Consider the following 25798-nt stretch of genomic DNA (forward strand, 5'->3'; position numbering starts at 1 on the left):
AGCTTGCGTTTAATACTAGCTTATCTCCTTATCACTTCATTTTATTGGTATTCGAACGGCCTCTCCACCGAGCATCATCCATAACGGATACAAGAAGGCACGAGGAATGGCTTCCCAGCAGGTTGTGGTTTAAGGCCCTAAGATATTCAAGATTGACATCAGAAAACCACAAGACGCATAACAGGACCACCCTGAGCTGTAATTATCTGCCTCCAGCCTTTGGTCTATCATCCGGACCCGCAGAATGGACAATGGCCACACTGAATCAGGAAGCAGAACGAAAATCTGTGCCCAGGAACAGCATTTAATGTGTGCACGTTACACAGTGTCCCCAGCAATCCCTCCTCATGAGGTACCAGGACCCGTCCCCCTCACAGCATGATTTTGCCAGTGGTTAGTCCAGGAAGCCCATCTCCATGGCTTCTAGCATCTGGGGGTGCAGTAGGCGCGTCGCCAAGCGCTCAATGTCATCCAGGCTGAGCAGACGAAGGCTTCGCTCGTAATCCTGCAGAAGGAGAAAAAGAAAGCAGCATGGTCAACAGGGGAGGGAGATTCAGATATTGGTCAACTCTACGTTTAGTTACAACACGAGCCCACACAATCCATCTCGATCTATGGGACCTAGCCATCGGCCTGTGCACCTGGCCAGTGAACCTTTCTTTGGAGGTTCAGCAGAGATGGGTCTAGTCTGTCAGGTTCTCATCCCCTGTGATCTTGCAGGGAAAATGTATCAATAGAACAACTGAAATATGTCAACATGCGTCTGGTTTGCTAAATTAAAGCTGGAAGCAGTAGTCTAAAGCACACAGTTCCAGCTTAGATAATATTACAGGGAGGGGGTAGAACCATTACCCCCAGACACCCCTTCAAAATTTGTAATCATACCTGGAACACAGTGAATAAAAGGATGCCTTAGCGTCTAAGGTATTTTTAATCTAAGACCCTGGAAGGAAAAAGTTATCCAAAGTGTTTTCTTGAAATATGGTGGAGCCCATGCTGGTTTTCAGGCACCAGGATGAGAACTGATGATGAGGCAGCAACAGGGTGTGTGAGGGGCTACCTAACAAGGCAATGTGATGTCCTGATTATGGTATTGCTTCTCTCTATATACATTAGTAATCCTTCATGATGCACCGTTTCTGGAGGTTTGTAAAAGCACAGAAACAGAGATATTTTAGCCACGGTTTGGCCAAAGAGCAGGCTTTATGGGCTGCGTCTGTTTTATCTCCTGCATTCCACAAAGGACCTGAAAGCAGAAGCTTTGCCATACAAAGGCTATTATGGTTCTGGGGAAAAGGCCACCTGCTGCACTCAATCAGCTGTTGCAAATATCTGAATCTTGCGCAAAGGAAATTATGCCCTGGCACACATTTACTTCCTCATTATTAGGTCTCGCCTACGCGAGGGGACCTTTTGGAATCGCTCAGGACTTTGGTTCAAACTTGTGCATGCTTTGCACTGTTCTGTATTGGCACTCGTGCACGTTTGGAGTTTCCCTTGCGGGAGCGAGCAGCAGACCCATCTGTTAGCAATTATCGCGCCCGCCGCTGCTGGTTCCCATAAGGTAAACGCGGTAGATGCTTGCAGGCCGAGCTTCTCTTTTTTTTTTTTTTACTGTGTCCAGCTCTCTACACAGTGCGCCACTCGATTCGCGGCCACCACACTTCTAATTCTTTGATGATGCTGCTCGCTCTCCTCCCCCTGCCCTCACAGGCTCCCTTTGTACTGCTCCTTACTCACTTTCCTCGGGCTGCAGCTGCCTCCTCCTGCTTGTAGGGCTCTTTTCTCCCCTGCAGCCCGCGCAGCACTAATGACTCACCATCCCCCCCCCCGTTCTTGTTTTTTCTGCCTCTCCCATCAAACAAGACTGAAGTCCTATCTGACAAGTAAGAGCATGAACATGCAACTGTATTAGCAATGGTCAGCTCCCTGAGGCCAGAGTCAAAGATCTTATGGTCAACCATATCGAAACAACCCCGTAAGGTCCACCGGGAGAGTCGAGGTTCTGCTGCCTCCATCTTTAAATGGCCAAGGATCTCCGTGCCAGCACACTCCTTCAGTCTACAAGGAATTCTCAAGTTACACCGCGGATGCGAATCAATCTCCGCGGAGTTATTGTCCGCCCTCTGCGATTGCACCAGCAGCCCAGATGTACATCCTTCTTTTAGAACCTCTGGAAGGTCATTTGTTGATCCATCCTATCAATCAATCAAGAAATTTGTATAGCACACTACTCACCCAGAGGGTCTCAAGGCGCTGGGGGGGGGGGGGGGGGGGGTCCGTTATTGCTCGAATAGCCAGGTCTTGAGTTGCTTCCTGAAGGAGAGGTGGTCTTGAGTAAGACGGAGATGGATGGGGAGGGAGTTCCAGGTCTTGGCTGCCAGGTAGGAGAAGGATCGTCCTCCCATGGTGGCTTTTCGGATGCGTGGCACGGCGGCAAGAGAGTGGCTGGTCGATCGTAGTTGGCCGGTGGGAGTGTAGAAGGTCAGGTGGTCGTTGAGGTACCTGGGGCCTAGGTCGTGGAGGGCTTTGTGTGCGTGGGTGAGGAGGCGGAACGTGATTCTTTTGCTGATGGGGAGCCAGTGCAGGTCTTTCAGGTGTCCGGAGATGTGGCTGTGGCGGGGGATGTCCAGGATGAGTCGTGCGGAGGCGTTCTGGATGCGTTGGAGTCTTTTCTGCAGTTTGGCGGTGTTTCCGGTGTAGAGGGTGTTTCCGTAGTCCATTCGGCTGGTGACAAGTGCCTGGGTGACCGTCTTCCTGGTTTCGGTGGGGATCCAACGGAAGATCTTTCGGAGCATGCGTAGGATGTTGAAACACGAGGACGAGACAGTGTTGACTTGTCTGGTCATCGACAGGGAGGAGTCCAGGATGAATCCCAGGTTGCGTGCGTGGTCCGTTGGTATGGGTGCGCTGCCTAGGGCCGGGGGCCACCAAGAGTTGTCCCAGGCAGATGGTGATGGTCCAAGGATGAGGACTTCTGTCTTGTCCGAATTCAGCTTCAGATGGCTGTTCTTCATCCACTTTGCTACTTATTTCATCCCTTCGTGCAGGTTGGTTCTGGCGGTGGCGGGGTGGTTGGTGAGGGAGAGGATCAGCTGTGTGTCATCGGCGTAGGAGATGATGTTGAGGCTGTGTTGGCGTGCGATGTAAATGTAAATGTATTGGCATTTATATAGCGCACTACTTACCCATAGGGTCCCAAGGCGCTTCGACCGCTGCGAAACCCTTCCTGGCTTCCCTGAGAGATGGTCCCTTAATGGGTATCTCCAGGGTGAGACCAGGCATCCCCGGCGGTCTGGTGGGGCCGTTAGTGAAGATGAGGCAAGCTAATGCCCAGAGTTGCCGAGTGTGATCGCTGATCAGAGTGGGCACCGAGGCGAGAGAATTATCGAGTCCGCTGACCCTGGTCCAGAAACCTGCCGCGCCGGGAATCGAACCCTGGTCCCGGGCCGTCCTCTGCTCTCGGGTCTGCCGCCTCTAACCAGTGAGCCACACTACTTCACTTGGGGTGCGATGGCTGCGAGCGGGCTCATGTACAAGTTGAAGAGGGTGGGGCTGAGTGATGATCCTTGTGGTACGCCGCAGATGACTTCGGTGGCCTCTGATCTGAACGGGGGGAGGCGGACTCTCTGGGTTCTTCCGGTGAGGAACTAAATGATCCACTCCAGTGCCTTCTCTTGGATTCCGATGTTGCTGAGGCGTTGTACTAGGGTGCGGTGGCAGACAGTATCGAACGCTGCGGAGAGGTCCAGGAGGATGAGGGCCGCTGTTTCCCCGTTGTCGAGCAGCGTTCGGATGTCGTCGGTGGCTGCGATGAGGGCGTTCTCCGTGCTGCGATTGGCTCGGAAGGCGGACTGTGAGTGGTCGAGGGATCCGTTTGTCTCGAGGAAGGCGGACAGCTGTTTGTTGACGGTCTTCTCGATGACTTTGGCAGGAAACGGGAAGAGCGAGATGGGGCGGTAGTTGTTGAGGTCGGTGGGGTCTGCTGATGGTTTCTTCAGAAGGGCGGTGAGTTGAGCGTGTTTCCAGCTCTCCGGGAAGGTGGCGGTGTTGAAGGAGCAGTTGATGATGTCCCGGAGTTGGGGTGCGATGATGGATTCGGCCTTGTTGAAGACCTGGTGGGGGCATGGGTCGGTTGTTGATCCGGAGTGGATGGTGTTCATCATGCGGGTGGTGTCTTCAGTGCTGACCGGGGTCCAGTCGCGGAGGGTGGTGGTGGGGGGCGTCGGATCCGTGGTGGGGTGCGTGGTCTGTTCGCCGAAGCTGTTGTGTATGTCTGCGACCTTGCTGTGGAAGAACGTGGCGAGTGAGTCGCAGAGGTCTTGTGAGGGAGTGATGTCGTTGTTTCCGGCGCTGGGGTTGGAGAGCTCTTTGACGATGCTGAAGAGCTCCATGCTGTTGTGTGCGTTGTTGTCTAGTCGTTCCTTGAATGCTGTCTTCTTGGTGGTGTGGATCAGCTGGTGGTGTTTGCGGGTGGCGTGCTTGAGGGCGGTCATGTTGTCTGTGGTCGGGTTCTTTCGCCAGGCATTCTCGAGAGTGCTGCAGTTCTTCTTGGAGTTTTTGAGGTCTTCGTTGAACCACGGGGCTTTCTTGCTTCCGGGCCTGCTGGGATGGGTTTTCAGGGGTGCGAGGTCGTCAGCGCAGTTGGTGATCCACTGTGCGAGGTTGAGGGCTGCTTGGTTGGGGTCCGTTGATCTGGTGGGAGGGTTCTGATTCAGTGATGCGGTGAGCTGCTCGGTAGTGATCTTGTTCCAGTTCCTGCGAGGAACCTGTTGCAGGAGATGGTGACTTGTGGTCTTTCTGAAGCTGAAGTGGACGCAGCTGTGGTCTGTCCAGTGGAGTCCGGTGGAATGGCTGAAGGAGATGTGCTTGCTGGAGGAGAAGATTGGGTCAAGCGTGTGTCCAGCGTAGTGGGTGGGGGTGTTCACCAGCTGCTTGAGTCCGAGGTTGGCGAGGTTGTCCAGAAGGGTGGTGGTGTTGTTGTCGTTGTTGTTCTCCAGGTGGAAGTTGAGGTCCCCAAGGAGGATGTAGTCAGCGGAGGGGAGGGCGTGTGGGCTGATGAAGTCTGCGATGTCTTCGCTGAATTGTGTGCGGGGTCCTGGTGGTCGGTAGATGAGGGTGCCTCTGAGTGTGGTCTTGGGGTCCGTGTGTATCTGGAAATGGAGATGTTCGGCGGCTGTGGGGGTGACGTCTGAGTTGGTCGTGATCCGGATGGTGTTTTTGTGGGCGATGGCGATGCCTCCTCCGGTCTGGTTGACGCGGTCCCTCCGGATGATCTTGTAGCCGTCCGGGATGGCTATGGCGATGTTGGGTGCCGAGGAGGCGTTCATCCAGGTCTCCGTGAGGAAGGCGACGTCCGGAGATGTGATGTCGAGCAGGTTCCATAGTTCCACGGCGTGTCTGTGGACGGAGCGGGTGTTGAGCAGGATGCACTTCAGGTGATTGCTGATGGTGCTTGGCGGGTGCGGGTGGGTTGCAGGTCCGGATGCAGGCGAACTTGCATGGTTGGCAGGTGAAGGGTCCGTGGGTGCGTCCTGGGGTGGCTTGGTGGCAGCTGGGGAGGCGTCCGGTGTGGAGTGCGCCGAGGGTGGCGGCGTCGTACGTCCGGCGGGTGGGGTGGCATCTGTGAGAGCCAGGGGGTCTGGCGCTGGGCGCGGTCCATGCGCAGACCGGTGCACCATTGGCGCACCCGCTGCGTGCACGCGCGGACTCTGCCATAAATGGAGAGGGGAGGAGCAGCTGGGAGGCGGGAGCGGGGTGGCGAGAGGGGAGGGGAGCGATGCGAGGTGAGGCTGAAGGAGCGGGCGTGGGGCCGCAGGGACGGGGTGGGTCAGCGGAGGAACGGAGAGAAGAAACCAAACAGGGGCACAACAGTGGCACACAGGGGGCAGGCAAACAGTCAGGGGCACAACAACGGGAGGAAAGCGGCGATGGAGCGGACAAAGGTCAGGGGCACAACAGAGAAATCAGGGCACAACAGCGGGAGAAACGGAGTGCTGGCACAAAACAGAATACTGGCACAATACAGTAAAATGCGGCAAAATGCAACAAAAGACGATGCAGGTAGTAGTTACCGGCAGTGGCGGCGGCAAACGGGGACTGGGCACACGCAGGTGGGACATGCGGCGGGTGGAGCGACTGGCTCAGACCAGGTCAGGTCAGGTCAGGTCGCTCTTGCTTTCACGTCTCTGACTCTCCAGAAGACAGAGCTACAGTTTAATAAATACAGAAACAATGTTAATCCCACTGTAACTAAAGTGCGACAACTTTGTGTTAACAATCCAGGCTTGAGTTTGCAACGCCCTACACTGCTGTGAGCACTTACCGAGTTTCGTCTATGGACGAAGGCAAGTGGGGTTATGGTTGAAACAATCATCTCTGTTTAATCGGGGCATTAAAATATTTCTTCTTAAGGTTTAAAATACCTAAATCCATTCACTGGTCTGCCATCTACACAGCAAAGTTGTTTGGCACAACATACAATAGGAAATCCCCAGGCAGTTATAAATGGACCCACTGGAAAAAGAGCTGGGTGAGACATCACTGAAGTGAAACCAGACAGAACCCCACAGATGAAAGGAGTGCAGGGGCCACTGGAGCAAGTTAACAAACCACATTTGGTTCCTCTCTATCTGGCCACAAAAACTCTTTCAGCTCTAATTCGATTGCTTCAATTTGTAACTTTCTCCTTAAGTAATCACTTAGGGCTTTTGTTCGTCTGCTATTAAAGCCAGGTCCCTAAACTCCATTTGGTTGGGACATACAGTAATCTATAAAAAAAAATCTTATAACATGCGTGCACCATTCACATGGAGCCAATACAACACACAGGACCTGTGTGAGAGCTGCAATACTAGTCACGTAAATGGATGGAGGAGTTGAGCGATGCACAGCATGCGTGTGCAAGGGCCACCACCTCGGTGACATAAATGGAGGAGTGGAGCGGGGCATAGCAGGCTGCAAAATATCCAATACCTTTTAAGATACACTAGACTGAGATCACAGCAGTGACACCTGTCACATGTGGAGCAGAACGCATCCAAGGCCAGTGCAAGAGAAGATTCACTAGAATAAGATCACAGCAGTGACATTGATCACTTGTCACCAGTGATGTAGAATGCATACAGGGCTCGTGCAAGAGAAGATTCACTAGACTAAGATCACAGCAGTGACACCGGTCACTTGTCACTAGTTGAGTAGAATGCATCCAGAACCTGTGCAAGAGCTAGGATCGCTGCCACATGGATAGACAGACAGGCAGAGTGCAGAAAGCAGCCATCGCTTTCACATAGACAAGGAGCTGAGCACAGCTGTGCAAGACATATAGGAATGGCCTTGTACAGAGGTGGTTCACAGGCATGCTTCCATTCATTAAAAACGAATTACTAAGATCCCAGACAAATACTTCAGCATCATTGCCTGGTGGGCTCTGTTCTGCCCTTGCTTGGAGCCCAAGCTCAAAACATTTAACCACATAAGCGAGAAATGAACCTCTCTCATCCAAAGCACCCAGTGGCCATTATAAATGAAAAATGCGGTCTCACTGGAAGCTGCCACAAGTGTCTAAGAAACTATCCCTCCCAATTGAGGCCTATTTTAGCACCTGAACAGGTGTCACAGAACTCTTCATTACAAGCTTGTAAGTACAAGTCAGTCGATTGTAGCAGCCGATGTAAACTGATATTCGCTGCTACAAGTAAAACTATTTTGCAACACAAGGCATTTTTTGCTAAAACCGAACTCTTTAAAGATCGAACTCTGAAAGATGGCATTGTAAAGTTTGTGGTAAAAACACATGCACTGCTGCAGCAGGCCGCCGCTGTGAATAGTACAGACCACAGGAGAACGCTGCCTTTGCACCCCATAGGGAGACTGTTTGGGCCAGATGTATCAATATTGGGAATAGCAATTAGGAAATAGCTATTGATAATGTATGAAACTCATAACAGTTTCATTTAGGAATTCCTAGTGGGTCGAAAATCGACCTACCTCACGTATATTAATGAGATAGGTCGCAATTTGCGACCCCATTAGGAATTGCTAATATCACAGGAATGGTGGCCTGCTGGGGTCAGCAGACCCCCATGTCTGTGATTGCTTTTAAATAAAGCAATTTTTTTATTGCAGTACGTTTTCCTTAAAAGAAAACGGGATGTGTAAAAAAAAAAAAAGTTTCATTTTTTAAGAGTGGGCTAATGTCAGTGGGACCACTGCCTGCTCTTTAAAAAGTTTTATGAACATTCACAAAGGGGAAGGGGTCCCCTGGGCAGGGCCAGACTGGCAGTAGTGGGTACTGGGCATTTCCCCAGTGGGCCGGTTCTGTGCTGGGGGGGGGGGGGGCTTTTGTGACTGGGGACAAGTTTTGATGCAATAACGGCCCCCTATAAGAAAAGCTGGAGCAGTGCCTCTTGCTAGAACCCCTCCCCCAACCCCACTCCAAACCCCCCCCGCTCCCAGGGCCGGATGAGCAGCAACCTGCTAGGGTTGGTTGCGGTTCCCAGTCTGGGCCTGCCCTTGGAGACCCCTTCTGGTTTGCGAATGGGCTACCGCCTACTTGAAGTAGGTGGTAGAATGCTCATTTTGGTTGCTAAACATTCTTACATACCACTACATTTCGGTATTAGGAAAGGAAGCATCAAACATGCCCCTTACCAATATCGAATTGATATGTTTTAGCAATTCCAAACTGTGATTATGTAACATGTTAACGAATCGCAATTTGAGAATGATGCATACAATAAAGCATTTTTCAGGGTTGCAAATGGCCAATTCTGAGAATCGGGCCATTTGCGACCGGAAAACTTCTGGATCCATCTTGGTCTTTAATTTGTAAATGTTTAACTCGGATCCCCGTTGTCAAATGTTATCATTGTATCGTAATCGTAGTCATTACATTGTATTTTTCACTTTGTTGTGTTTGGAATTGTATCTTTTTGATTTCCAACTTTGCTATTTTGTTAGGGGAGGTGAGGGAAGCCTGCTCGTTGAGCCACAACTAGCAGGGATAAGCCTGGAAATCCCCAATTACATTTGCTTTGGCTTCTGAACTCTGACTTTTTCAGCACCCCACCGTCCCACTAGTGAAGTGCAATTTCTTAAACCAGCACAAGTGCTCCCCGCAGGGTTGCAGGAGCTCATATCTATCAGGCGAGACACAGGTGTGTTGGACTTAGCCCTTTTGGCAGGTTCACCCCTAAACATTTTGCTTTTAATTGTGACCTGGTGTTAGTTATTTTTGGCTCCTGCGCACTTTAACACTGTGTCCCAGTGTAAAGTGCGCAGGCAGTCCGAGTGCATGTTGTGAGATTGACCTGCCCTCCCATGGGAATGTATATGTCCATGGTAGTTCCTGGTGTGTGGGGAGTGCAGGGGCGAGTTTGGTATGTGCGAACTCGTGAGAGGAAATGCTGCGCGATGATGTGTGCAAATTTACTGTGTCTAGTGTGGAAGTGCCACTTCTAGAAGTTGGCATGTCTGGGTCATAAATGTGAATTGAGTGTCTGGCTTGTGATTGGCTGGAGCTGGCTGGTGTGCCTGGCTCCAGGAGTCAGGATGGGTCTGCCCCGGTGGTGAATGGAGAGATGTGCATGTTGATGGCAGGGAGGAGTGCACCTGGGACCTGAATAGGGCTAGGCCTTCCCTCCATAATGCTGGCTCCGCCCCCTGTGGTGCGTCTGATGTCCCTAGCTTGGCCTGTGAATGGGGAGAGGGGCTGAGCACAACAGAGTGCTCCAAAACCACTTGCACCTGGTTTTTCCTTAACTCTGCACCCTAGAGACAAAGGAGATATATGTATAAAAGAGGGGCTGTGACCCCATGTAAAATATTCTTCTGTGTCCTAATTTGAGGGGGGCCTGCTGCTGCTGGGCGCCATGAGGACCGCCACTGGGGACTGCCTCCCTGCCTGGAGGGCCCTGTGAGCTGGCCCCTGGGCCCAGCCTTTGCCCCCCCCCCCTGCCTTCCTAAGGACTTTTCCTTGACTTTGCCTGCACTTGTGACCTTGTTTCCTAAAGCGCATGGGCAGCGCTTGATTTCTCCTCCAGGGGGGCGCTGCTGTGTTCAACTGCAGCCCGGAGCTGCAATCCCCTTTCTCGAAGGATTCCCAGCCGTGAGGATCCCCCCCTTTGCTCATTTTCGGCACGGGTGCCACCCCGCTCCTTTGCCGTAATTTTTTTAATCCCTAGCGGGTGCCCACCTCGCCAAGGACTCGTGCATTTTAGCGGGAGCCTACCCTGTGTTGCAGGCAGCCTGCTCGGAGTATAGTAAGGGCCGCCGTGCTGCCGTGCTGCCTGCAGCGACCCGGAAGAGCTCCGGCGACGACAGGAAGCGGACGGGAGCCCACCCTCGCTCCTGTGACGAGGAGAAGAGCCGGACGTCTCTACACGGGGCTCCCGAATTGGTGAAGAAGAGACCCCCGCGCTGCCGCAAAACAGCCGCCGCGAGACCAGGCGGCGAGAGGAGATCCCCACTGCAGGAAGCCGGTGAGTGAAAGCCGCCTAGGGGAGAAGGTGCGAGGTCTTGCACCCCGCCGGTGCCTCTACCCGAGCAGCCCCGCTCTACAGAGGGTGCTCCGACATTTGGCTCTGTTGGTGCTTCAAGCAGCCCCACTTGACAGTGGGGTACAAAAGGGGGTGGTGATGGACGGAGCATCTGAATCAATCAAACACTCACACCCAGTCAAAAGTTCTGGGTTTAATCCATCACCGTTCTTTAGCCCACTCTGCCACCCCAGTTCAGACATGGATATATGCAAATCAGTCTGACCCTGTGCCTCATGGGAACAGTCCAGCCCGAACTGCCAAGCCATATCTTCCCTGGACCGGAAACAAGCTTCCGAGGACCGGTTTCTGGCATTCCAGCCGTCTTCAGCCCGGCTTGCTTGAATCCAGTGGCAAAGTGAGCAAGGGACTCACGTCTGAGCATACCCTGCCACACTTATGGTGGCCAAAAGCGGTACTAAAGGGGGTGGTGATGGACGAAGCATCTGAATCAATCAAACACTCACACCCAGTCAAAAGATCTGGGTTTAATCCATCACCGTTCTTTAGCCCACTCTGCCACCCAGTTCAGACATGGCTATATGCAAATCAGTCTGACCCTGTGCCTCATGGGAACAGTCTAGCCCGAACTGCCAAGCCATGTCTTCCCTGGACTGGAAACAAGCTTCCGAGGACCGGTTTCTGGCATTCCGGTGATGGATTAAACCCAGATCTTTTGACTGGGTGTGAGTGTTTGATTGATTCAGATGCTCCGTCCATCACCACCCCCTTTTGTACCACTTGACAGTGGGCCCCTCCAATGGTGGGCATTGTTGTTTTTAGAGCCTGAGGGCTCCGACAAAGCCCCAATTATTTCTAGAGCCTAGAGGGCTTCCGGGGGCGCATTCTCGATTTAAAGGGCAATTGGGGCCCGTGATTTCTCCCCGTGTGTTGCCCCACAGTACTTAGGGGCATTTTGCTTACTCAGAGCCCACGAGGCTCCAACGCGCATTGCAGTCATCAGAGCCTGAGAGGCTCCTGAGGGCATTCTGTATCTAGAGCCAGAGAGGCTCCCACATTGTTTTGGGCACTGTTGCTGCTCTAAGAGCCCAGAGGAGAGCCAGGAGCCACGCTGGTGCCAGGCTCAGTTTCCCCAGCTGCCCAGCCCTTAGTGGGCAGCTGCAACGTTTAGGTGGTGCCCCTGCGCATCGCTGCATTGGCAGCTGGTAGCCCTGACATTTTGGACAAAGGGCGTTTTCAGCGTTTCAGCCCCAGAGAAGCCAAATTGGCCTGGGGACAGTTTCATTTGTTGTGCCCTTGCTAGGGGTACATGGTTATGCCTTATGTGATTGTTGCGCAAATGTAATTACTTGCCTAATGTGATTTATGCATAATATGCAAATGCCTTTTTGCCTATACCTCTAAATGTGTTTATGCTTAGGAGGTTGTTTTACCTAGTATAGTTATGCTAGTGAGTTCATGGTTCCCTGCGTGATATATGCATAAGGTGGTTAGGATTGCTTAGTGTGTACTTACCTTTTACCAGTGGTTACTGGTTGTGTGCTACAGTTGCTATTTGGTGCTACAATTATCCTATGTTCTAAGTGCTATTTCTACTAAGTACTGATTCTGACAGTGGTCCATGTGGCCCTGTCCCGTGTATATAATCCCCTGTAAATACTGCCCAGTGCCAGTTGGCACAGTGTAATTATGTGATCTAATGTGTTTATGGTAATACAAAGGCCATTTTTATACAGAACCTTGAGTGGAGTTCCTTTTTGTGGTGTACCTAGTATGTTGCTGCTGCATGTGTGTGTTGCGCAAACGCTTTACACATTGCCTCTGAAATAAACCGGACTGCTCGTGCCAAGCTACCAAGGGGGTGAGTAGGGGTTATCTTGGCGGGTGACTCCCTTGCCCTGACTAGAGTGGTGGTTTCTGCCTGGCTTTGGTGCAAGCCTTAGCCAACCAGAAATCCCCTTTCTAACAAGGTGTATGAATGTCGCCATTCACATACCCTTGAAGATGCAACGAGGCACATATAAGGAAAGCTGGAAGAGAAGTTTACAAAGGAGCCCACAGAATTTTGCTTACTTTACGGAATAGCAGGAGGTGGGGACCTACATGTCAAAAGCTGGCTGATCTTGGTAAGCATGTTCAATGCTCCCTTGAGCTTTATCGGTTTAAGCTGCGCCTACTGATACACTGAGACAGTTTGAGTGGAGCAAGCAGAAGGCCCAGAATACAGCTCAGAGGTATCACCCACGCTGTCAGATGCCCACTCTCACCTTCTGCAGATATTCCAGAATCTTCTCTGCGTCAGATGTACTGAAGTGTCTGGCCAGCACCTGAGATAAAAGGAGCCAGACTCCACGCGGCTGGGGGGACATCCCCTTAGGTGGCTCCTCAGGGGACGGTCTCTCGGTCAGCTTCACCACCAGGTTCAACTTGGAGTCTGGGCCGATGGAGTAATCAGAGAGTCGCTGCTCATCTGTAAGAGAAGCAGACAGGTAGAGAAACATTCAACATGAGGCAGGACAGGAGCTGCTCATCTGCAAGAGAAGCAGACAGGTAGAGAAACATTCACATCATCAGCAAGAGAAGCAAACAGGTAGAGAAACATTCAACAAGAGGCAGGACAGGAGCTGCTCGCCTGAAAGAAGCAGACAGGTAGAGAAATATTCAACATGAGGCAGGACAGGAGCTGCTCATCTGAAAGAGAAGCAGACAGGTAGAGAAACATTCACATCATCTGCAAGAGAAGTAGACAGGTAGAGAAACATTCAACAAGAGGCAGGACAGGAGCTGCTAGTCTGCAAGTGACGCAGGCAGGTAGATAAACATTCAATGTGAGGCAGGAAAGGAGCTGCTTATCTGAAAGAGAAGCAGACAGGTAGAGAAACATTCACATCATCAGCAAGATAAGCAGACAGGTAGAGAAACGTTCAACAAGAGGCAGGACAGGAGCTGCTCGTCTGAAAGAAGCGGACAGGTAGAGAAATATTCATGAGGAGGCAGGACAGGAGTTGCTCATCTGCAAGAGAAGCAGACAGGTAGAAAAACATTCACGAGGAGACCGAACAGGTGCTGGTCATCTACACGAGAAGCAGACAGGTAGAGAAACATTCAGCAGGAGGCAGGACAGGAGCTGCTCATCTTCGAGAGAAGCAGAAAGGTAGAGAAACATTCACGAGGAGGCAAGAAAGGAGCTCCTTATATGCCAGAGAAGAAGACAAATAAAGAAACCTTCCCAAGAAAGCAGGGAAGGAAGACTTCAATCCAATCATGTGTTTGGGCAGTACATACCCTGTACAGAGCATGCAAGCACCGACAAAGGGAGAGGAAAGAAAGACGGTAGACTTAGAACAGGTTTATTTGTTTTCCTGAATCACGTGATAGTAGTGGTATTTCAAACAGTTCGGGGCAAAAAATTACTACAAGAATTTCCAGCCTGGAAAAAACGAAAGACTTTCTATTTGTGCCAATGTGTTTGGCACTGGGGGTGGCTAGCACGTTTTGGTCCTCTGACGGAATGAAGTAATAAAGCTAATGGTGAGCGTGGGGGTTCAAAGCATGGTATATGTGCGTCCACTTTTAACACAAGCAACATGCCCTGTACCTGCTAGTGCCTTGCCCTTGTAGAGGAGACGCTGCTGACCGACCGGGACCTTCAGCTTCTCAGCCACCAGCTTCTTCACTGTGGAGATCTGGTCCTCCTGTGAAACCTGTACGGGTAGAGTGCAGAACCTTGTCAGAAGGAACTCATCTGAAGTGCACACACACACCCATGCAACCCCTTCTGATCTCTCAGCATCCAAGAAAGGGAAAGATCGGGCATGGTCCACTTTGAGGCTTTTTTTCCTTTGGTGGCCTGCTCTGCCGTGGGCAATAGAGCCAGCACTTGGCCTGTGAGCGAACATCCCAAGAAACAAGCACGCCCCTACACACAGTCTAGTCACCCAAAGAAAACAGGGGTCTCCGATTCAGCTCATGCCGAAGCGTGGCTTTAGAAGAGCTACAGTAGCAGGTATAAGTGCAACGATCCTGGCATGTTACATCCATGAAAAAGCAGGCATGTGTCATACCAAATACTGCTTGAATTACAGAGCGAAGCATGAGAACACACAGCTCACATGAAAACAGGGCAAATAATGCTTTCTTGAGTGGTAGGAATGCAGCGCTTAGGGAACCCATCCACAGGGCTTACAGTCCCATGCCAATGCCATAACCATGTACCTTTACGCGAGCAGGTGGGGGCAACGTACCACTGACACATAACTTTAAGGGACACCTAAAGTACAACTCTTATATCACCAGCCATGAATCCAACGTTCTTTCCATCGACATAGAGTGACATGAGGTACTTTAAATGGGTCCCAAATATCCTCATAGCCATGGTATTTGAGCCAGGGGATGGGCTGACTGCCACTACTCCGCGATCACACAAGGCCCCCCCCACACACTCCACAGCAAAGGTATGAATACTAATGGCAGCAGCTTTCAAAGGAACAATTTCATGCAAATCAGCATCCGCTCCTTGCCACCATCACTACCTGAACATGGGGCACCTGCCGTCACCCTGTGCCTCAAGTAGAACCTAAGTACTTACATTACAGCCCCCAACACTTCATACAGTGACTACAATACTACCTAGATCAGTCACCCTACCCCAAGAATATCACAACAAACAGCGCCCCTTAAAAAAAACACCTCACGTTTTACAGTGACACAGCAGACCCACCAACAGATCAATCCCTGCCAAAACTGACACCAAAAAGAAATCCTCCACTGTTCACCACTTACCGAATCCTGATCTTCTCCATCGCCTGAATATCATCTCAGGTGATTAGTGCGCTATGCAAATTAACATAACATCTGTGTGGGAATTATATATTGCCCGGCATCAGCACTGAATGACATTTCCCCTGGTGCCAGCAGAGCATAGTCAATGGTTGCGGTAGCGGAGGACCTAGGCACAATATAACCCTGACCACGATGGAGCACGGGTCGGATACCCTAACCAGAATTGTCCTGGTCAAAGATTTTACCCGCTGACTTTAGTCTTTTATGTCCCAATCTACCACAGGAGTAGAATTCTAAAGCCTCTCCAAGACTTCAGGTGAGGCACTTTGAAGCTCACAGGGTGTCAGGCAGCAGCAACAGCAGGGTCTAGTGCAGGCCCCGTTGCCACTGGTCAGCAGGGCAAGGCAGTTTCTGTACCAACAATAACCTCAGGGACAGAAATCTTGTATAACAAAGCTGAGCTTTCAGAAACCGGAGAGTTGATGCACACAAACTTTTTTTGCTTTCTGTTTCCGGCTTTGAATCTCGCCCTGAAAGTTTTATGTGTACCTTACAGACCTTTCAAATAGGCGGGGACACGAATATCAAAGGAGACCCACTGTGATTGGAGCCGGACTGGCTGAGGAGACAATAGAAGGGCCATGCTCCGGGGTCACATGTATTTAGCCTCACCCACTCATCATGTAACTTTTTTTTTAATACTGCATACCATGGATGGCACATGGTGCAACGTGATCTATGGCAACAAAAAAATATTAAATGGACACTGTAAGATGACCGATTTGCCAGAGAAATGCTGCCCCTCACACCTGGGAAGCAACACATACATACCTCTTCAATGACAGGCTAACACTCCATTCCTTCAGGATTGGACAACCAGACCACACCTATCCAGTAAAAGTACAGAACACTCTACCTCCGGAACCCTCTCCTCTTATGACACACTAAAAGAAGCCTCCTCCGTCCCACCAGCGCGCTGGCCATGGACACCCCTACAGTGCTGCAAAGACAAGCACACACAAACCGTGTGCTGCACACACATACTGTGTGCTGCACAAATTCCCCACTGCCTAGTGCTAGGAAAACGGATCCCCCGTCCGCGGTGCACGTACGGATCCCCGTCCGCGGTGCACGTACGGATCCCCGTCCACGGTGCACGTACGGATCCCCGTCCGCGGTGCACCTACGGATCCCCGTCCGCGGTGCACCTACGGATCCCCGTCCGCGGTGCACCTACGGATCCCCGTCCGCGGTGCACCTACGGATCCCCGTCCGCGGTGCACCTACGGATCCCCGTCCGCGGTGCACCTACGGATCCCCGTCCGCGGTGCACCTACGGATCCCCGTCCGCAGTGTACATACGGATCCCAGTCAATAGTGTACAGATCCCAGTCAGCAGTGTACAGATCCCAGTCAGCAGTGTACGAACGGATACCCGTCCGCAGAGTACGCATCCCAGTCAATGGTGCACAGATCCCAGTCAGCAGTGTACAGATCCCAGTCAGCAGTGTACAGATCCCAGTCAGCAGTGTACAGATCCCAGTCAGCAGTGTAGAGATCCCAGTCAGCAGTGTAGAGATCCCAGTCAATAGTGTACAAATCCCAGTCAGCAGTGTACAAATCCCAGTCAGCAGTGTACAGATCCCAGTCAGCAGTGTACAGATCCCAGTCAGCAGTGTACAGATCCCAGTCAGCAGTGTACAGATCCCAGTCAGCGGTGTACAGATCCCCGTCCAAGGTGTAGGTACGCATCCCCGTCCGCGGTGTACGTACGCATCCCCGTCCGCGGTGTACGCACGCATCCCCGTCCGCGGTGCACGCACGCATCCCCGTCCGCGGTGCACGAACGCATCCCCGTCCGCGGTGCACGAACGCATCCCCGTCCGCGGTGCACGAACGCATCCCCGTCCGCGGTGCACGAACGCATCCCCGTCCGCGGTGCACGAACGCATCCCCGTCCGCGGTGCACGAACGCATCCCCGTCCGCGGTGTACGAACGCATCCCCGTCCGCGGTGTACGAACGCATCCCCGTCCGCGGTGTACGCACGCATCCCATTCAGCGGTGTACGCATGCATCCCATTCAGCGGTGTACGCACGCATCCCATTCAGCGGTGTAAGCACGCATCCCAGTCAGCGGTGTAAGCACGCATCCCAGTCAGCGGTGTAAGCACGCATCCCAGTCAGCGGTGTACAGATCCCAGTCAGCGGTGTACAGATCCCAGTCAGCGGTGTACAGATCCCAGTCAGCGGTGTAAAGATCCCAGTCAGCGGTGTAAAGATCCCAGTCAGCGGTGTAAAGATCCCAGTCAGCGGTGTAAAGATCCCAGTCAGCGATGTAAAGATTCCAGTCAGCGGTGTACAGATCCCAGTCAGCGGTGTACAGATCCCAGTCAGCGGTGTACAGATCCCAGTCAGCGGTGTACAGATCCCAGTTAACAGGTTACAGATCCCAGTCAACGGTGTACAGAGCCCATTCAGCGGTGTACAGAGCCCATTCAGCGGTGTACAGAGCCCAGTCAACGATGTACAGATCCCAGTCAGCGGTGTACAGATCCCAGTCAGCTGTGTACAGATCCCAGTCAACAGGTTACAGATCCCAGTCAACAGTGTACAGATCCCAGTCAACAGTGTACAGATCCCAGTCAACAGTGTACAGATCCCAGTCAACAGTGTACAGATCCCAGTCAACAGTGTACAGATCCCAGTCAACAGTGTACAGATTCCAGTCAGCAGTGTACAGACCCCAGTCAGCAGTGTACAGACCCCAGTCAGCAGTGTACAGACCCCAGTCAGCAGTGTACAGATCCCAGTCAGCAGTGTACAGATCCCAGTCAGCAGTGTACAGATCCCAGTCAGCAGTGTACAGATCCCAGTCAGCGGTGTACAGATCCCAGTCAGCGGTGTACAGATCCCATTCAGCGGTGTACAGATCCCATTCAGCGGTGTAGAGATTCTATTGCAGGACAGGAGGCTTCAGATTATGCTTCTCAATCTTTACTGAAGCTCACAGCAGCCAATGAAAATGCTTGCTTTTCATTATTTAAACGTTAAACAACTACACATCCCATCATGACTAGCACATAGGCACGCCCCCCTAGTCCATAAGAGGCTTCTGCCTGCCGCCATCTTCCTCTTTCTTTGCTGCTCACAGCAAGAGTTAAGTGCACTTTGTTTCCTCCCTCTGCTGCTTAGCAAATGTCAATTGATAACTGATTATGTAAATCGCGATAATAACGGATTATGTTATCGATATTTACTTAAGTGGTGAAGTATTAATTACATGTCTTCAGGGTTGATCAGGGATGATCAGCGTATTGGGGGTTTTGTGCACGGGCGCTAGCGTCCCAGCGGCGCTTAGCGACTGAAATTCATTCCTCTGTGGCTTTTCATAGCGCCTAGCGGCGCGAGGTAGCAGCGGTCGTGGACTGGGAGCAGACGGACACCGTGTTGATCACAAGTGATGAGCCTTTTTGTTATTGCCCGGCTTTCCCAGTTAAGCGCGTCTCGCGCATGCGCATTCGGCACCCCTTGTAGGCCGATGATACGTGTACGGTCCGGGTGGCTCTCGGCCGCGGCGTGCGCCTAAACGCGCTGAAATTGAGCTTCTTTCTAGTAGGATTTCAGTCGCGTTTGGGCTGCACGTCACTGCGCGAATCCCGAACTGAGTTCATAGCGGTTTTTAGCGAGTTTACATACCGGTGGTCCCTCTGCTCTAGGATATCGCCTGAAAAGGTTGTAAAATATCTTTGGCCAGTGGTTGAGTGTGCACACGCTCTGGGTATCTAGTGTTTGGCCTGGGTCTCTGACCCCTAAGACTACCCCCTAAGACTACAGCTTTGCTGAGGGGGTTGAACTTATTTGTATTGAGTGTGCTTCAGGGCTGACCCCCCCCCTTGACCCTCCTTGTGGCTGGACAGTGTTCAGATAAATCTTGAGTGCTAACTTCTCTGAAGGGCATTTAGAGAAGCCACCCCTGCAATGTCTGAGTGGGAGCATTACAATGAGGAATATGCTGAGGAGGAGATATATGAGGGACGGCAGGAGGCTGTCCTGGAAGACAATTTGGTCAACGCTTTGGACGCCTCTGTCCAGGCTTCAGTCAATAGGGCTATGGAAACTACAGTACCACAAACAGTGCAACAAGCCCTAGCTACAGCCCTTCGCCCTATCAGAAAACAATTGGAGGGCTTCGCCAAGAGGCATGGCTATGACAGGCCACAAAAGAAAAAAGCTGAAGCATCCACTTCTGGTCAACCTTCGGTTGACACTGCCACATGGCCTCATGCACAGGCCCTAGCTACCTTACCAGACACGGCGGAACACTCTTATGCCGGCAGCAAGGCCAAAGCAAAGCGTAAGGTCCATGCAGACACGGACACTGACACCAACACAGACACTACCACAGGCACAGACACGGATACTTCGGAGGAGCATCCTCCTCCAAAGAAGGCAAAGAAGGCGCAGGCAGATATGGTCCCGGTTAATACACCTTTTACCTTCGACCCGTCTGACATCATGCACCCCAGGTCACAGGACTGGGTGCCACCTCCGGCGGTGGCAGCCTATATCCACGACAACCTTAGACTGAGCTTCCCCAGGGAAGTGAGGAACCGTCTTAAGTCCGAATGCCCTTGCCCTGACATCCCGGACAAGGTAGCGGAGACCCCAGAGATTGACGCAAGTCTCTTGACCTTCTTGAAGAAATTCTCGAAGGACCCCAGACAAGGTTTGGATAGGGCATGGTCAGGATGCCAAGACAAAATGTTGGACGCAATCGGACCTTTGGCCAAAATTCTGGAGATGGCTCTGACGGCCAAAGAGGCTTCCTCTCCAGTGGATCCGGACGTGCTGGCCGGATGGACCCAGCGAGCCATCTGCTTGCTGGGCAACGCGAATTGTGCCATTTCATCGGAAAGGAGAAAATCACTACTTATGAAGATGGATAGTAATTTGACCGAGCTAGCGGACGCTGAGCCAGGACCCCTAGCAGCGGGTCAATTGTTTGGGGACAAATGTGTGAAGGACGTCTCCAAGTATGTGGGGACTTTTACGGCTCTGGACAAAGCGCAGTCAGGCATCAAGAGAGCTCTCAGCCAAGGAGTTTTTTACAGGGCCGGACGAGGCGGGGGTCGCTCGTCGGGCCATGGAGGTCCACCAGACTCCCACAGAGGCGACTTCGGCAGGGGCAAAAACGAGTACGATTCCACCCGTGGTGAGACCTTCTACCCCTCCCATAGGAGGTTCAACAGGAGCCGTTATCAATCGAATAACAACAGGGGGAACTTCAAACACCAGCAGAACTCAGGTGAGAGTAGCAGATGTTTATCTTCTTCCTTTGGGGGGACAGACACAACACTGCCTTGCGCAGTGGCGGGGAACTTACACAGGACGCCTGGGTGTTACAAACAGTTCAAGGCTTTCACTTGGAGTTTTATTCTCGTCCTGTTCAATCAGGACTCCCTGCAGGTCTCCATTTTTCCCAACAAGATCTTAGTTTTATAGACGAAGAGATCGCCGGGTTGCTGCAGAAGCACGCGATAGCACCGGTTCATCAGGGTCCTCACGGTTTCTGCAGCAATATCTTTGTTATACAGAAGAAGGGAGGCGGAAACAGATTGGTTCTGAACCTCAGAGATTTCAACCAGTTTCTCACATACAATCACTTCAAGATGGAGGGCATCCATCTTTTCACAGATCTGCTCCAGGTAGGAGACTGGATGGTCCGGCTGGACCTGAAAGACGCTTATCTCTCCGTTCCAATATTTCCCCCGCATCGCAGATATCTCCAATTCCGGTGAAAAGACCAATGGTACGAATATTTGGTTCTGCCTTTCGGGCTCTCCTCGGCTCCTAGGTGCTTCACCAAGGTGATGAAACCAGTGGTAGCATACTTCAGAGAAGGGGGTATACGCCTCATAATCTATCTGGATGACATCCTAATAGTGGATCAGTGCCAGCAGTCCCTCTTGCGACACCTCACTCTGACGACCACATGGTTCAGAATCTGGGGTTCGTAATCAACACCAGGAAATCGGTCATGGTACCCACTCAAGTGATAGACTTCCTAGGTTTCACGATCGACTCCATGACAGCGCAGCTATGCCTCCCGAAGGACAAGCTGATGGACCTGAAGAAGGAAATCAGGAGACTGCTGAACAGTCAGATAGTTTCACGCAGGGCGATTGCCAGAGTGGTAGGGATATTGGCGTCATCAGTACAAGCGATATTCCCGGGCCCTCTACATTATAGGGCCCTGCAACAGTTAAAGATCAGGCATCTGCAGAAGGGACTGTCGTACTCGGACAGTATCCCTCTCGCACAAGAAGTGAGAACCGAACTACAATGGTGGCTGGGCCACGAAGATGCCTGGAACGGCCGAGCTATCTTCGGCTCTCTCCCAGAAATAACAATAGAGTCCGACGCCAGCCGTTGGGGCTGGGGAGCTCGTTGCGGAGACATCTCCACAGGTGGCAGATGGTCTCCAGAGGAGCTTTCGCTTCATATAAATTGTCTGGAACTGCTCGCGGGGTCGTTCGCGGTTCGGACGTTGTCCCCGAGGCAGACATCCTGTTGTATCCTCCTGCGCTTGGACAATGTGTCAGCAGTGAGATACATCAACAAGTTGGGCGGCACGAGGTCGTCAATGCTTGTGCAAATAGCCAAGGACTTCTGGCATTACTGTCTAGAGAACCAGATATCGATAATTGCGGAATATCTACCGGGCAAGTCCAATCAGGTGGCGGACTGGAACTCGAGATACCTCAGGGACTATAGCGACTGGAAGTTGCTCCCGAAGGTGTTCCAATGGCTGCAGAGAATTTGGGGTCCGTTCAGGACGGACTTATTTGCCTCCAGACTAACGTATCAGGTACCCCGGTTCTTCAGCTGGAGACCGGATCCAGTGGCGCAAGCAACGGATGCATTTCTCCAGGATTGGTCGGAGGGGATGCAATATGCCTTCCCACCTTCTTGCTGATCCCCAGAGCGATGTCCCAAGTGATCAGGCAACGGGCGGAAGTAGTCATGGTGACCCCATGGTGGACGTCACAATCATGGTTCCCCAAACTAATGCAGTGGAGTTGCGACCGTCCCAGACTCCTCCCGGAATCTGGGAGGGCTATTGCTGGGCCCTCATCAGGAACAGCATCCCTTGATAATGAAAGGCAGACTTCAGCTGATGGCTTGGAGGCTTTCAGTGGCAGTTGCCAGGCGTTTCGAGCAGGACTTGTGCTTTCATCAAGCAGGCCTGGGCATCATTCACGCGGAAAAGATACTCCTCGGCCTGGAAGAATTGGGTGGATTAGTGCATGGTACGACATCTGGATCCCGTGGGGGCAGACTTACCCCCCGTGCTGAATTTCTTATCGGATAAGGCTTCCAGATCGGTCAATAATTTTAGGTCAGCCATATCAGCAGGCCATGCTCAGCTGGATGGAAAACCAATAGGCATGCACCCAGTGGTGTGCAAATTGCTTAAAGGAATTAGGGTGGCTAACCCACCAAAGCCCAAATACACCGGGTTGTGGGATGTGTCTTTGGTTTTGGAGTTATTTAACAAATGGCCGGTAAACTCTCTTTTATCCAGGAAGCAGTTGTCAGCTAAGTTAGCCATGTTACTCTGCCTTTCGGCATGCAGGAGGTCGTCGGACGTGCGGGCGCTGGAGGTTACAGGTAGAGTATTTACTCCGGAAGGAGTTTCTTTTACCATTTCACGACGCACCAAGACATTTATCTCGTCATATATCGTATAATGCTTTTCAAGAGAATGACAAGTTATGTGTTGTTAAATGTTTGAAAACTTATGAGGAATGTACAGCGGCTAATAGGCCGCAGGGCTGTTCTCAATCGTTGATTGCCATACAAAAACCGTTTAAAGCAGTGGCAGCTGCCACCATTGCCAGATGGCTTCGTTATGTCATGAAGGAAGCTGGCATTGACATCACCATTTTTGGTGCTCATTCAGTCAGAGGAGCCATGGCGTCAAAGTCATTTATGTTGGGTTCCAGTATACAAGATATCATGCGTAGCGCAGATTGCTCATCAGAATCGACCTTCAAAACGTATTATTATAAGCCGGTGGGGGATATTACCTCTGTTGTATTTAATAAGCGTTAAACAAGCATAATCTGAAGCCTCCGGTCATGCAATAGAATCACAAATTTGCTAGCATTCGCGCCAAGAATTTGCAATTCTATTAAGGACACGGAGGCGAGGATTATCCCACCCGGCATGTTATGTATAAACGCTTGCCCACCCAGTGGTTATGGTGGTTACGGTCTCATATCCTTTATTGCAGGTTCAGAAGAAGAACGACTGAGCGTCGACGACGGCCAGGATATTACGCCTGAAAAGTTTATGTTCTTCCACGTTGGCGGAGTTACCAAGTTATCCAAGTTGTTGTTGGAGCGGTTCGCCTTAAAGAAAGAGGAAGATGACGGCAGGCAGAGGCCTCTTATGGACTAGGGGGGCGTGCCTATGTGCTAGTCATGATGGGATGTGTAGTTGTTTAACGTTTAAATAATGAAAAGCAAGCATTGTCATTGGCTGCAGTGAGCTTCAGTAAGGATTGAGAAGCATAATCCTCGCCTCCGTGTCCTTAATAGTATTGTAAATTCTTGGCGCGAATTCTAACAAATTTGTGATCCCAGTTAACAGGTTCCAGATCCCAGTTAACAGGTTCCAGATCCCAGTTAACAGGTTCCAGATCCCAGTTAACAGGTTCCAGATCCCAGTCAGCAGTGTATGTATAGATCCGCCCCCAGTTGTGTTACCTACAACCCCCTCCCTTCCAGCGTTGCAGATGCAGACCACTCCTGACCTGTGCTGGGCATACACCCCTCCTCTCTTGCGTTAGACACACAGACCGACCTCTCCAGTGATGCACAGAAAGTCCCCTCAGTGCTGCACATAGGAAAGCCCCCCCACCCTCCCTTGGTGCTGCACATAGGAAAGTTCCCCTCCCCCACCCACCTGTGCAATACACAGATCCCACTGTCTTGTGTTGGACAGACATTGCACCCCAGCAGACCCTCCCACCCCTCCCCTCCAACCCCGTACCTGCAGCCGGGCCTCCTCTCCCTGCAGCGCTTTCACGGTCAGAAGCATCACCGGGGCCACGGGAGACAAGACCGAGAACAGCGCCAGCCATAGAGAGCGCCCGGGCAGAGAGTACACTCGAGCGATAGAGAGGAGCGGCGGGGATAGAGTGTACACCGGAACCATAGACAGTAACGATATAGAGGAGCGGCGGGGATAGAGTGTACACCGGAACAAAAGACAGTAACGATAGAGAGGAGTGGCGGGGATAGAGTGTACACCGGAACCAGAAACAGGAGAGCCAGAGTGGGCGCTCTGACCATAGAGCTGAAGCAAGGACAGAGAGGATACCTAGACAACGCCGAGAACAGCGCCAGCCATAGAGAGCGCCCGGGCAGAGAGTACACTCGAGCGATAGAGAGGAGCGGCGGGGATAGAGTGTACACCGGAACCATAGACAGTAACGATAAAGAGGAGCGGCGGGGATAGAGTGTATACCGGAACCAGAAACAGGAGAGCCAGAGTGGGCGCTCTGATCCTAAAGCTGAAGCAAGGACTGAGAGGATACCTAGACAACGCCGAGAACAGCGCCAGCCATAGAGAGCCCCCGGGGCAGAGAGTACACTCGAGCGATAGAGAGGAGCGGCGGGGATAGAGTATATACGGGAACTCTAGACTGGAGAGCCAGAGTGGGCGCTCTAACCATAGAGCTGAGGCATGGACAGAGCGTAAACCTATGGAGACACCCGTGGAAACCATAGCGAGAAGAGCCAGGCTGGGCACAGAATGTACACTCTGCCCCTTGGTTCGGCCCCCCACTCCCCAGGGGGAGAGGGACAGTGGCTGGACCGGGGGTCTCAGTGGAGGCCGCCCCCGGGAGGCAGAGCCCGAGCACCCAATGATTGGCGCGAGATAAGGGGAGCAAAGGCAGGGAAAGAGAGAGCGGGCTGTAGTGTATTGTATTCCTTGTTATCCCATCCTCGTCGCCAATATGTAGAAGACTAATAGTCTTAAATAAGATTCCAGAAGAGGAATATAATCCAAATGAAGTTTATTGGTAGGTTTCCAATCACAGGAGGAGCGCCGCATCAGCCAGGAGTCCAAGCAGCAACTGCACAAGCACAACGGACACCTGGCTTCTGAAAGCGTCTCCACATTCAAAAGAATACATGTATACATTCCGTGCACATGCTTGAGCTGTGCAGTTGCTGCTTGGACTCCTGGCTGATGAGGCGCTCCTCCTGTGATTGGAAACCTACCAATAAACTTCATTTGGATTATATTCCTCTTCTGGAATCTTATTTAAGACTATTAGTCTTCTACACACATGGGCCCACCAAGCATTGGGGCTGGGCCAGCTCAGCCATAAATTTAAGGTAGGAATGTGGTAGGAGATAAGGGCTATTTAAGGGTGGGCACCGGGCACAAGGCCCTCTTTCTCCGGGGAATTTTGGCAGGAGAAGAGGTGCAGCGTCGACA

At 51.8% G+C, this 25798-nt stretch overlaps 1 protein-coding gene across 1 annotated transcript; it reads right to left on the reverse strand.

The window, feature by feature from the left end:
- Positions 1–286: 286 nt before the first annotated feature.
- UBL4A (ubiquitin like 4A) lies at positions 287–24568 on the reverse strand. Its single transcript, XM_086940127.1, has 4 exons — positions 24341–24568; positions 14098–14203; positions 12767–12969; positions 287–505 (listed from the first exon to the last, which is right to left on the reverse strand). Exons 1-4 carry the CDS (start codon positions 24503–24505, stop codon positions 395–397), a joined length of 585 nt encoding a protein of 194 aa, XP_086796253.1. The 5' UTR covers positions 24506–24568; the 3' UTR covers positions 287–394.
- Between the last annotated feature and the right edge of the window lie 1230 nt (positions 24569–25798).

Source organism: Lissotriton vulgaris, chromosome 10, assembly GCF_964263255.1.
Source record: "Lissotriton vulgaris chromosome 10, aLisVul1.2, whole genome shotgun sequence".
Lineage (NCBI taxonomy): Eukaryota > Metazoa > Chordata > Amphibia > Caudata > Salamandridae > Lissotriton > Lissotriton vulgaris.